This window comes from Chiloscyllium plagiosum, unplaced genomic scaffold (assembly GCF_037043375.1).
Source record: "Chiloscyllium plagiosum isolate Xiang-an unplaced genomic scaffold, Cpla_swu_hap1 HiC_scaffold_29, whole genome shotgun sequence".
NCBI classification, from domain to species: domain Eukaryota; kingdom Metazoa; phylum Chordata; class Chondrichthyes; order Orectolobiformes; family Hemiscylliidae; genus Chiloscyllium; species Chiloscyllium plagiosum.
In genome coordinates, this window is record NW_028270167.1 from 13,648,677 (window position 1) to 13,663,003 (window position 14,327).

Below are 14,327 nucleotides of genomic sequence, written 5' to 3' on the forward strand. Positions count from 1 at the left end.
ACTTCCAAGACATCGATATCAGTCTACACCATTGCAATCTACATTTTTCCCACCCAGATAATTCTGTTCCATTCCATTCCATTGTTCACATTATATGTATTTCATATGGTCATTTATAAATCTAGGTGATGAACTTATTAGCTTTGATAACTTCACCTAAGTTGACCCAAAAAGATGATCATTTATGAAGGTTGGCCTAGTTTTCCTTTCCTTGTTGGATAATCCCAGAGTGACATCTTAAAAACTAGTCTAGATTAGACCTTTGCTTCCATCAAAAATACATTTTTGGTAGGTGAACAACTCATTTTCTTTTATTTTCCTTCTAATTTTGTGTAACATTTTCAGAAATGAGAACAGGGAAAGAAAGGGCACCAGAAATGGTAAGATTTTAATTGGAGCAGACTTGCAGAGGGACTTTGTAGTTATCAGGCCATTAAACATGACAGTATAAGTAGTTAAATCCATAAAAAAGGCAGTAAATATAGATTTTATGTGTAGTACATCCAAAAACCAGAGATAATGTTGAACTTATTTCATAGTAAAGCTACATTTGGAATTTTATATTTCATCTTATGCATTCGAGATGTATTTATTAGGATATTGTGTGGAAAGTACATGGTTGCTAGAGGAGCGACCTATGAATAGGCTAAATGAGCTCACTTTCCACTCACTGGAGAGAAAGACCCACTCTCTGAAGCTACAGGCCAATCTGATTGGACAGGATCGCCAATGATCCTGGCAACACCTAACCTTCCTAGCTGTCTAGATATGGACAGGCCTACAGTAAGGCCCATGGAACCCTGGAGTGAGGTAAGTCCTTTGGTTTTTGGCCGGGGCAGTGGTTGGAACCTTAGTTCCAACCACTTAGGGGAAAGAAGTAAGTTTTAAAGAATGTGCAGGTAAGAATGGAAGTGGGTACTTATCTCCAAGAAATACTCTGATTGGAAAGGGGGTGGTATGGTTGGTGTGCATCTTTCAATGATTGTATCCCTCTTCCTCCCCATTGCAGAAAACCATTTTATGGTATAGACAGTGTAACATTTTGAACAATTGAGTGTAATATTTAGAACAATTTTAACAAGCTCAATTGACCTTTTCATTATTTATTTGCAAATGTTGGCAGGCAGTCTATTTTAGTACCTGTACACCTCTGTACTATGGGGGTGAACGCAGGGCTAGGTTGTAATTGGTGGGCTAACATATGGACTTGTATAATATAGCCCCTGATGCAAAACACACCCAACGTGACCCCTCACTTCTGCTATGCGCATTTTCAGAGGCTATCAGCAGCACATACTGTGATTGGAGGAGCTAGTCCTCAGGAATTCTGCCCATTCAACTTGTGTTGGCCCTGTGATTGAATTATTCTTGGCATTTTGGGGATGAATTTAACCTTCCCTGCCATGTGCTTTGAGTGTTGCTGTGTGGTCAATGTGCCTGGCTCCCCTAGGAAATAGTTCCTGGTGATTAGCATCATTTTACACGATCTTCTGGGCCCTGCTGTCTCCCATTCAGTTGCACAGCTTCAGCATTCGTAGAATCTCAGATGCCTAATGTAATTTAATGTAAATGTAGAACATTAAATGGTCATGCTATGTAATATCACAGATTACTTATTCCCTTAATTATCAGGCGCAATCTATTTGAAAATCATATTAATTCAAGCCTGGATTTTGAGTTTCATACTGTAATATCACTATCCTTAATAGCACAATGATGACTGATGTAGAAGGCACAGTCTTGTGTCAGAATATCAGACAGTAGCTCTAATAAGAGTTTTTTTTGGAATTCAATTACAAAATGTTGTATTCAATAATTTGGGTTAACATTTACAAATATATAAATAGCATTATGTAGCATTGATAGTAGAAATAGTATTGAAACTTGATAACATCTCTAATAATGAATAACAATTTGCTTGCTTAGTGGCACAATTAAGCTACCTTCTCTGCAGTTGTTATCATGCGTTCTGTGTTCTAAAAAAGTTTAGTTTGTCAACGGGATCATTACGTGCATGTCACATTTCTTGCCTGCAACAAAAATGTCTTAAATGAAGGGAAAGAAATGATGTTAGAAATGCAGTAATTGAATAATGAATACATTTTACAGTGATACAGCACAGAAAAAGGCCTTTCAACCCATCATGTTGAATACAATTAACACTCGTCACGTGGCTTATGCAAATTCATGAAAAGGGATTTGGCTCTTTATAGCCATACAACAGTTCCGACATATGTATTATTTTTTTAAATCAGTCTGAGGAGTGCTCTTGTATCTGATGCATTTCTATAGCCTACAGTGTACTCTGTAACATTATCATATAAATGCTTAACATTTTTACATGAAATTTCTTCTGTTGGCTGTTTTATCTGATGTGTTTAAACAATTTGCTATAACACATTGCTAATATCGCAAAGCATAATTCCTAGGAAGCATCTTTCTTATACACACGGGAAGATTGACAGCATTGTCAAAATAACAGCGTTGCATGGAGTGAGTAATTTATTATTTTACCAATGAATACCCAGTCTCAAATGAACCATTCCAAAGAATCAGAGGCAAGACATTCTCTAGCAAGTGCAGAAGAATGTAAAAAACAATAATTCAAATGATCTTTGAGTTGAAATCAATGTATAATTCTTAGAAATATTCATTATTATTTATTTTAAATAGGGTTATCTTTTTTGATAATATAATTGGTAAATAGGCAAAATCTTTTGCCTGGGGTGGGGGACTCCAGAACTAGAGGGCATAGGTTTGGGGTGAGAGGGGAAAAATTTAAGAGGGACCTAAGGGGCAACTTTTTCACACACACGGTGGTACATGCATGGAATGAGCTGCCAGAGGAAGTGGTAGAGGCTGGTACAATTACAATATTTAAAAGGCACCTGGATGGGTCTTGGAATAGGAAGGGTTTAGAGGCTTATGGACCAAGTGCTGGCAAATGGGACTAGATTAGGTTAGGATGTCTGGTTGGGATGGACGAGTTGGACCAAAGGGTCTGTTTCCTTGCTATACATCTCTGACTCTATAACATGTTCTAAATCTGTGATTTTGAGGATAATTACTGTGAATTTAGTTACTTGGGAGTTGAACCATATTGTTAATATTGCAGCGCTGATAATTCAGAGGCTTCAACTAATACTTTGGAGACGTAAATTCAAGTCCGCCATGACAGATGAAGGAATTTAAATATATTGATTAATAAATCTGCATTATAATCATTATTAATGATCATAAAACTATCAGATCAATGTTGTAATCCATCTGCTTCACTAATAACCTTCAGGTCAGAGAAATCTGACCTGTCTGACCTACATTAGGCTCTGGATGTACACTAATGTGGCTGGATCTGATTTGTCAGCTGAAGTAAGCCAGCAAGAAACTGTGTAGCTAATGGCCCACTGACACCTACTTAAGGGTAATTAGGAATGCCAGTGAATGCTGGCATTGCCAGAGATGCCATATTCGGAGAAAAAATTTAAAAATTCTTGTGACTGGATTATATTGGGGGAGGGATATTTTGGAGTGAAGATGACCGATACAGGTTTAAGGTAGAACTTCCATCCTCTCGCTGGACAGGAAGAGCCATCCTAAGAGCTCAGTAATGGGCATAGCTGGGATTGTAAGCAATCCTCACTGCGCGGAATAAACTCCCGGAAGCGACGGCTTACCGGTTGAGCTCTATTCTGCTCTGTGGGATTTGATTGGCCAGGACCTGCTGGAGGTGTATGTCAGTATGCTTTGGGCAGGTACCATGAGTGAATCCATGAGGAAAGGCATCATCACCCTCATCTACAAGCAGAAGGGGGAGAGGGAGGAACTCAAAAATTGGAGACATAGAACATAGAACATAGAACATAGAAGAATACAGCGCAGTACAGGCCCTTGGGCCCTCGATGTTGCGCCGATCCAAGCCCACCTAAACTACACTAACCCACTATCCTCCATATACCTATCCAATGCCCTCTTAAATGCCCATAAAGAGGGAGAGTCCACCACTGTTACTGGCAGGGCATTCCATGAACTAACGACTCGCTGAGTGAAGAACCTACCCCTAACATCAGTCCTATATCTACCCCCCCTTAATTTAAAGCTATGCCCCCTTGTAATACCCGACTCAATACGCGGGAAAAGGTTCATACTGTCGACCCTATCTAACCCCCTAATCATCTTGTACACCTCAATCAAGTCACCCCTAAACCTTCTTTTCTCTAGTGAAAACAGCCCCAAGTGCCTCAGTCTTTCCTCATACGATTTTCCTTCCATACCAGGCAACATCCTGGTAAACCTCCTCTGCACCCGTTCCAATGCCTCCACATCCTTCCTATAGTATGGCGACCAAAACTGCACACAATATTCCAGATGCGGCCGTACCAGAGTCTTATACAACTGCATCATGACCTCAGGACTCCGGAACTCAATTCCTCTACCAATAAAAGCCAGTACGCCATATGCCTTCCTCACCGCACTATTTACCTGGGTGGCAACTTTCAGAGATCTGTGTACATGGACACCAAGATCCCTCTGCTCATCCACACTACCAAGTATCCGACCATTAGCCCAGTACCCCATCTTTTTGTTATTCTTCCCAAAGTGAATCACCTCGCACTTAGCTACATTGAATTCCATCTGCCACCTTTCTGCCCAGCTCTGCAGCTTCTCTATATCCTGCTGTAACCTGCTACATGCTTCCTCACTGTCAACAACTCCTCCGACTTTCGTATCATCCGCAAACTTGCTCACCCAACCTTCTAACCCCTCTTCCAGGTCATTTATAAAAATGACAAACAACAATGGTCCCAAAACAGATCCTTGCGGAACACCGCTAGTGACGGCACTCCATGAAGAAACTTTGCCATCAACTACTACCCTCTGTCTTCTTCCATCCAGCCAATTCCTAATCCAAACCTCCAACTCACCCTCAATGCCATATCTCCGTATTTTCTGCAGTAGCCTACCATGGGGAACCTTATCAAACGCCTTACTAAAATCCATATATACCACATCTACCGCTTTCCCCTCATCAACCTCCTTCGTCACCTTTTCAAAGAATTCAATAAGGTTTGTGAGGCACGACTTGCCCTTCACAAAACCATGCTGACTATCCTTGATCACATTATTCCTATCCAGATGTGCATAAATCCTATCCCTTACAATTCTCTCTAAGACTTTGCCCACAACAGAAGTGAGACTCACCGGCCTATAGTTACTAGGGCTATCCCTACTCCCCTTTTTGAACAAGGGAACCACATTTGCTATCCTCCAGTCTTCTGGGACTACTCCTGTAGACAAAGAGGACATAAAAATCAAGGCCAATGGCTCTGCAATCTCCTCCCTTGCTTCCCAGAGAATCCTAGGATAAATGCCATCAGGCCCAGGGGACTTATCTATTTTCACCTTTTCCAGGATTTCCAACACCTCTTCTCTACATACCTCAAAGCCATCCATTCTACTTATTTGTTCCTCAGTATTCAACAGTGAGACCAATCTCACTGTTGAATGCTGATTACAAAATTCTGTCAAAGGTAATTGCCAACCGGGTCAGGTCTGCTCTGGGGTCGGTGATTCACCCTGACCAAACCTGTGCTGTACCGGGCAGGAAGATCGCTGAGAGTCTCGCGCTCCTCAGGGATACGATCGCCTACGTGCAGGACAGAGGGTTGGACACCTTCCTGATCAGCCTGGACCAGGAGAAAGCCTTTGACAGCATATCACACAGGTATATGAGAGATGTTCTCTCCAAAATGGTCTTTGGAGAGAGAATCTGCAATTGTATCAGACTGCTCTACACCAACATTGTCAGTGCAGTCTCGATCAATGGGTGGGAATCAGATAGCTTCCCAGTCAGATCTGGAGTCAGGCAGGGCTGCCCTCTCTTTCCTGCCTTGTTTGTGTGCTGCATAGAGCCATTTGTCGAGTCCATCAGGAAGGATGCGAGCCTGAGAGGGATGACTATTCCTGGCAGCGGGGGCCTGCAGGTCAAGGCCTCCCTGTACATGGATGACGTCGCTGTTTTCTGCTTGGATCCGCTGTCCGTGCGCAGACTCGTGTGCATATGTGACCAGTTCGAACGGGCCTCGGGGGCCAAGGTAAACCGAGGCAAGAGCAAGGCAATGCTCTTCGGGAACTGGGCCGACCAATCCTCAATTCCCATCACCGTCAGGACCGACCACCTGAGGGTACTGAGTATTTGGTTCGGCGGGGCGGGGGCGTGTGCCAAGTCTTGGGAGGAGCGGGTCAGCAATGTAAGGCAGAAACTGGGCAGATGGAAGCTACGGTCGCTCTCCATCGCGGGAAAAAAACCTGGTCATCAGGTGTGAGGCACTGTCATTGCTGTTATATGTGGCACAGGTCTGGCCTATTCCCAGAACCTGTGCTGCTGCACTCATCCGGGCCATCTTCCAATTTATATGGAGGTCAAAGATGGACCGGGTCCGAAGGGACTCGCTGTACAAAGGTCTGGGCAACGGAGGAAAAAATACACCCAATGCCACCCTCACCCTGATGGCCACCATTGTGTGTGGCTGCATCAAGCTGTGCGTGGATCCCCGGTACGCAAACACCAAGTGTCACCACGTACTGAGGTTCTACCTGTCCCTGGTGTTGCGAAGGATGGGCCTGGCCTCGCTGCCGTGGAACGCTCCGAGTAGTTGGACCGTTCTGTATCACCTGTCCTTCGTGGAGAAGTTTATGAAGAAAAACACCTTTGACCACAAGTCCATCAGAAAGTGGTCAGCACGTAGTGTCCTTGAGACCCTTCGGGAAAAGAAGAGGGCAGATCCTATCGAGCGGTTCCCTGAGCAGACTGTCAAAGCCATTTGGCAGAATGCCTCATCGACAGAACTTTCCAACAAGCACCAAGACATGGCTTTGCTGGTGGTGAGAAGGGCTCTGCCTGTGAGATCCTTTATGCACGCCCGGACTCTCAGCCGCACCGCACGCTACCCTCGAAGCGGCTGCGGGGGGGAACGAGACTGTCACACACCTCCTTCTGGAATGTGCCTATGCAGAAGTCTGGAGAGGAATGCAGTGGTGTTTGTCGAGGTTTGTCCTGAGCAGCGCCGTGACGTGGGACTCCGTGCTCTACGGTCTGTTCCCCGGGAAGCACACCGAGATGAACATCAACTGTACCTGGAGGATCATCAACTCGATGAAGGAAGTTCTCTGGGTGGTCCAAAACCTGTTGATCTTCCAGCTGAAGGAGTTGACCCTGACTGAGTGTTGCAGACTGGCACATTCCCAGGTCCTGGACTATGTGTTGAGAGACACGCTGAAGCTTGGGGCAGCTGCTGCCAAGGCACGGTAGGGAAAGACCACCGTGTAACATCTGCCTGCCTAAGAAGAACAGGGGGCCCACGCAGTCATTTTGGGCTCTGCTGACACCTCAGCTAAATATATGGATGTATGATTGATAAATGTACAGACCTGTATATGCAAATGATAAATTCTGATCTCTGTATGCAAAGAACTGGAATGTTTACGTATGTATGGCATGACCAACTGTACAGACCATCAAATTATTTTATGAATAAAGTATATTTTTGAAATTAAAAAAAAGTAAGCAATCCTCACTGACACCTCAGCAATATATCTGGATGGTCAATGTACAGAATTGTATATACGAATGATTAATTCCGACCTCTGTATGTAAAGAAATGCAATGTGTGCAGAAGAATGGCATGACCAATTGTATAGATATCAAAATAATTTTATGAATAAAGTATATATTTAAAATAATATTAAAAAATCCCCCAGGAGAAGCTCACAGTGACAAGAGGAGGGTAAATCCTCGACTTTTTGGATGAGGAGGGATTAGAGATCCTAGGCAAGGGATAGGAAATGAGGGGCTTGCTTTTGAATGGTAGGTGGTGAAGAACAAAAGGAGGAGCAATACGTTGGAAAGGATTGGAGATGGGGGTGCGGTGACCTGATGTACACAGGGCAACCTTGTTTGGTAGAAAGCCACTGATTTAACACCATCTTAAAGATACTTTGGACTCAGGTCCACCTCCCTCTAACCAGTATTTTATGGAAGTGGATTGAGGCCTTTATTTGTCAATTCATTGGACAGTTAAAGACCTCCATAAATCTAAGGTGCAGGCAACCTAGCTAGCATCTTATCCAGCCCCCATAGAGAACAGGTCAGTAGAAAGGACATGGTCTAAGCATGTGATAAATTTTATATGCCAGCAAATGCCCCCAAAAACATGCCTAGTAGAGTCCAATATTTCTGGTTCATGATTTCCTGATTGAATCTTAAGTAACTATGGCTATGTGCATGCAGGATCTTAACTCACAGCCTACTGGTCTGAATTATGCTTTGTTTCAAGACTGCTCTGGTGCATTTTAATAATGCAAGTGATGCACTGGCAAAAGCACAAACACTTTCATTGGAAGTTGTTTCACTGCACTTTAGCAATCAGACAAAAAACATATAGGCCAGTGGTGATCCTCCAGATCATATTGTAATTCTTGCCATCATTGGGCTGCATGCAGTCCACCAACATTGGACAACATTAGTCCTCCCAGTATCGGAAGTCCATAACCAGAATGAAGAAGACCCAACGTGGACGTGTAGTAACTAGAGCTGAACAAGATTGCAGGTGAGAAGTTCCTTTTGGGTTTACTTCGCAGTGCTGCTGATTAATCCTCCAACAACAAAAACTGTTTCTGTAGGTTTAACTTTATGCTAACTCCATGACCAATATAATTTCTGAAATTCCGTTACCCATAATTGGTGCAAAATGAATGTTTTGCATTGGGGAAGGAAAAAGATCATTTTTTTTCAAATGTATTTTTTCTTAATTACAGAGGGAACTATTGAAATATAAGCAAGAAACCAGGAATTTGCAGGGAGTAAAGGTAAGAACAGAGTGTAGTTAACCTTCACACACAAATGGGCCTGTTACTTGTGGCTTAATTTATGTGTCCAACCAAGGACTCAAATATAACTTGAGTCTCAATCTATTATCTTGGCGGCTTTAGAAGATCTTAGTTTAACATATATTTTCCAGGAAAGTAGAATTAGTGCAGCAAATTTGTTCTGCTGTAACTGCGGACAATTTCAGTGATTCTTTTCCTGCATTTCAGAAGAATTTAATAACATTTGTGTGAAAGTGCACACCATAATTTGTTGAGTGATTATAATGACTGTGGATGCAGATGACTATTTCCCAGCTCATTGAAATATTTTCCCCCAGGATGCATTGCAGCATCGAATGGCACAGCAGGAAAGCTCTATTCTTCAGCTAAAACAGGAATTGCTGCGAGCAAGCATGGCAAAAGATGAGCTGCTGAGTGAAAATGTAAGGATCTAGTTTTCTGTCTGTCACTGTGATCTACTTGCTAGTTTTTGTGAGAAATAAGACCTGTAGCGGTATGAATAAATTTAGACCAAGATTTGTACTAGCATTGTTGTGTATCTTGTCAGTGGAAATGTATCAGTATCTTGTGATAGTTTCCTCCTTTTATTGGTTTTCCTGAGATGGCTGCTACAAGCACTTACTTCTGTCTCCTTCATTTACTGTTGCTAGCTTGACCTACAAAGGAAGACTGAAGAAAGGAACAGACTTCTTGGGGAATTTAAAGTAAGGATTACTGAAACTCTCACTGATAAATTATTACATTATTAGGATCAAACAATATGTACAGTATTACCTTCAATTATTGTGAAACTATCTCATTGGCAACAACTGCAATGTAACAGAAAATAATCTAAACATCATAGAGTCATAGAGCCATGGAGATGTACAGCACAGAAACAGACCCTTCAGTCCAACTCGCCCATGCCAACCAGATATCCCAACCCAATCTAGTTCCACCAACCAGTACCTGGCCCATATCCCTCCAAACCCTTCCTATTCATATATCCATCCAGATATCTTTTAAATGTTGCAATTGTACTAGCCTCCACCACTTCCTCTGGCAGCTCATTCCATACACGTACCACTTTCTGAGAGAAAACGTTGCCCCTCTCACCCTAAACCTATTCCCTCTAGTTCTGGACTCCCCCCACCCCAGGGAAAAGACTTTGTCTATTTATCCTATCCATGACCCTCATGATTTTATAAACCTTAAGTCACCCCTCGGCCTCTGACGATCTAGGGAAATCAGCCCCAGCCTGTTCAGCCTCTCCCTGTAGCTCAAATCTTCCAACCCTAGCAACATCCTTGTAAATTGTTTCTGAACCCTTTCAAGTTTCACAACATTTTTCCGATAGGAAAGAGACCAGAATCCCAACAGTGGCCAAACCAATATTATAACTTGTTAAAAATATTACAATGTAAGTGGAATATTAATATATTATTGATGTTATTTCTTGTCTGGAATGTTTGTCACAAAACTGTATATGTAAAATTTTGTATAACAATTATTTTGAACACCTTATGGTGGCATGGTGGCATGGTGGCTCACTGGTTAGCACTGCTGCCCTCACACAATTCAAAGATGTGCAGGTTACATGAATTGGCCATACTAAATTGCCCATGGTGTTCAGGGACCTGTAGGTTAGGGGCATTATTCAGGGATACATATAGGATAATAAGGTAGAGGAGTGGGTCTGGGTGAGTTACTCTTCAGAGGTTGGTGTGGACCTGTTGGGCTGAAGGCCTGTTTCTGTACTGTGTGGATTCTATGATGAAGGTTGGAATTCTATGATGACCTTTATTGGTGGATGTAGTGCTTTCATATTTCCTTCTTGTAAGAAGATAATATTTGCCGATATTCTGGCATAATTGCGCATCTCTGATACTTTTAAGAATTTCCTTTTTATTCATTCATGAGTCTTGAGCAAGATTACACCCTTAGCCTTTACAACCATAATTAGTTAATCAAATCATTCAGTTGTGCAACCTTGCAAAATGGCCCGCACATTTGCATATGAAACAGCCCAATCATTATTTAATTGCATTTTGAGACTTTTTCTAAGAAGTATGCTAAGACCCTGTGTAAATGCAAGACTATCTTAATTAGTGGATTGTTCTTTCTTGTAGAGAGAGTTGGGTCAGAAGGATCGACTGTTTCAGCAGCAGCAGGCCAAACTGGATGATACTTTGCGGAAACTAATGGAAACCACTCATATAAAGGTATTGGAAAAAAGGTTTATCCAGTGGAATGTGCTACATTTGAGACCTTGGGCTGTATGGTATTTACATTTCAGACTTTGAAAGAAGTATGAAATATTCACCTAAGTAATTTGTACTCTCCTAAAGATTTTAAGGATTAAAGGATTTTGAAACAAAATAAACCTCAAGTGCAATCTAATCTTGTGATCTAAATTATAAATTTAATAATCTGCAATTTTTGACATTTCTTTCCTTTTGTATATCACAATTATTTGAAAAATAATAAACAATAAGGCATATGTACTTTGACCTTAAGTATCAAAGAAAAACCTGAAACATGCTTTCTGTTTATGGTGTGTGGTATTACTTATCAATGCTAGTACCTGCTGATAATGACAACATGTTTATAATCAATGATTAAATAAGTTTGCCATGTATTCAACAGCTTTTCATGGCATGTTAGTTTTGGATTGTTGAGACAAAACTTTGAACCGTATTAGTTATATGGCAAGTTGTCTATCAAGCAATTGTTCGGTGTTGAATGTCATAACGTTTCAATGAATGCTAACTTGCTTAAAATGCTATTTATCCTACTTTCAATCATTGTCAACCATGGAAATTCTCCTTGGTGATTACAATAATGATGTACCTGGTCCTTTCTATTAGAATGTGCTATAGTTAATATGTAACATTTGTTATGACCCAGAATGTACTGCAAAAAAGTGAACTTACATTGCATATCAGCATATCATTATTAATACAGCAAAAAATAGTCATTTATGGTGAGTAAGAGCTCCTTATGTTGCAAATCAGTCCAAAGCACTGAATGATTTGCTCCAGTTTTTATTAATACCGCAAAAAGCTAAGCTTGCCATCACTTACCCCGCAAGTCAGATTTCTGCATTTGAATTAAAGAAGGGAATTGAACTTTCCAAGTAAAGTAAAATCTGCTATTTAACTGACTATGGACCTAGTAAGTTGACAGATTTATTTTTCCAGTAGTTTTCTGCTTTGTAACTAATTAGCAATTAAATTATAATTACTCAACATAAGCCATATAATACATGCAACCAGGCTACATTATAAAATAAATATAAATCCTTCATAGAGAAAATGAAAAAAAGCATTAGAGAATTAAGCCAAAGGATAGAACTGAAAGAAGACAAACAAGTGTTGAATTGAAAGTATCGCGTCTAATTTTTCTTTTCAATCTGCTGTCATGAACTTACCATTGTTCCACTCACCCTTGGGTTGTTTTTCTAATTACTTTTGCAGCTCTCTCCCAACACCAACATTTTATTAAAACATTTGGCCTTATCACAACGTTCAGCAACATTTTAAAGTGAATGGTTGCGCTGTCCCACATGCAACAAAACATTCCAAATTTGTATCCCTCCTGGTCTTTTCCAAGTGGTTAACCCCAGCTGGGGGCTACAAAGTGACAATCGTAATTAATCCAAATATCCCTAGCCAGAATATTATTGTCAGTGTTAACTCTTTTGAAAACGAGGGCTTAGAGATATGACAATGCTGGATTAAACACAAATCTTTTGTTTGCCTCAGACTAAATAAATCAAAATAAAGTTGCCATGGTCACAGAGGACCATAGGGCTATACTCCCATTAGAAATAGAGAGACGATTGGTGATGATTTAACTTGATGGTCACCACACCTCAGGTTAAAGGATAGGATAGTCCTTCATGGTAACCTCAGTCTGTGTGGGAATTGAACCCACGCTGTTGGCATTATTCTACAACATAAACTAATTGTCCAGCCAATAACTAACTCCAGAAATAAATTAAAATGCTAACACCAACATTTATATAGTAATATGAATGGTGTAATCATGTATTGTGAGCATTTCTATGCTGCACTGATTTTTGATTTTTGTTTAAATGTACCATTCCTTTCAGAATGACTTGCAGAAGGACTTGGAACAGAAGGATCTGTTTCTTCAACAGTTATTGAACAGAGATGAAGAAGAGGTATAAAATCATAGACTTATACAACACAGAAACAGACCCTTCGGTTCAATTGGTCCGCACTGACCAGATATCATAAACTGATCTAGTTCCATCTGCCAGAATTTGGCCCATGTCCCTCTAAACCCTTCATACTTGTGTACCCATCCGGATGTCTTTTAAGTGTTGTAATTGTACCTGTCTCTACCACCACCTCTGGCAGCTCATTCTATACATGCACCACCCTCTGTGTAATAAAGTTGACCCTCAGGTCCTTTTTAAAATTGTTCCCCTCTCACCTTAACCTATGCCCTCTAGCTTTGGACTCCCCTTCCCTGGGAAAATACCTCAATTATTCACCCTATCTGTGCCCCTCATGATTTTATAAACCTCTTTAAGGTCACCACTCAGCTTCTGATGCTCTAGGGGGAAAAAAGCCCCAGCATATTCAGTCTCTCCCTACTGCTGAAACCTCCCAGTCCTGGCAATATTCTTGTAAATCTTATCTGAACCTTTCATGTTTAACAACATCTTTCCTCAGATTGTTAATTTGCTCACTGAGCTGGAAGGTTTGTTTTCGTAAGTTTCTTCACCATGCTAAGTAACATTATCAGTGAGCCTCTGGTGAAGCGCTGGTGTTATGTCAGCGATTGGTAAATGAGAAAAAGAACCGGAAATTATATCACCCACCTCAAGAGACCAAGACACTTAAATAGAAAGCGGGACATAAAACCAGTGCTTCACTAGAGGCTCACTGATGTTAATTAACATGGTGATGAAACGTCTGAAAACAAACCTTCCAGCTCAGTGAGCAAGCTTACAACCTGAACCTTAACCTGAGCTACAAATCTAGTCAAAACTCGTCAACATCTTTCCTGCAGCAGGGAGACCAGAATTGAACGTAGTATTCTAAAAGTGGCCTGACCAATGTCCTGTGCAATTGCAACATGACTTCCTAACTCCTATACTCAATGCACTGACCAACAAAAGCAAGATACCAAATGCCGCCTTTACCACTCTCAAGAAACTATGCATCTGCACACCTAGGTCTCTTTGGCAACAATCCCCAGGCCCTACCATTATCTATATTCACCCTGTCCTGGTTTGCCTTACCAAATACAATACCTCACATTTATCTAAAATAAACTCATATCTGCCACTCCTTGGCTCATTGGCCCATCTGATCAAGGTCCTGTTATACTCTGAGATAATCTTTACTGTCCACTACACCCTCAATTTTGGTGTCATCTTCAAACTTACGAACCGTACCTCCTATATTCACAAGCAACTTATTTCTACA

At 41.2% G+C, this 14,327-nt stretch overlaps 1 protein-coding gene across 9 annotated transcripts in view; it reads left to right on the plus strand.

Moving 5' to 3' along the window:
* The window catches only part of LOC122540656 (dixin-like), a 132,184-nt gene that overhangs the window by 106,100 nt on the left and 11,757 nt on the right, over window positions 1-14,327 (plus strand). For all 9 annotated transcript variants that reach the window (XR_015751982.1, XM_043676669.2, XM_087976390.1 and 6 more), the window contains 5 exons: window positions 8,815-8,865; window positions 9,204-9,308; window positions 9,537-9,590; window positions 10,995-11,087; window positions 12,980-13,051. Coding sequence is in view for 8 of the 9 variants with exons in the window: in XM_043676669.2 (XP_043532604.2) it covers window positions 8,815-8,865; window positions 9,204-9,308; window positions 9,537-9,590; window positions 10,995-11,087; window positions 12,980-13,051 (375 nt within the window). In the remaining variant the exon portion in view is untranslated. The remainder of the gene's footprint in view (window positions 1-8,814; window positions 8,866-9,203; window positions 9,309-9,536; window positions 9,591-10,994; window positions 11,088-12,979; window positions 13,052-14,327) is intronic.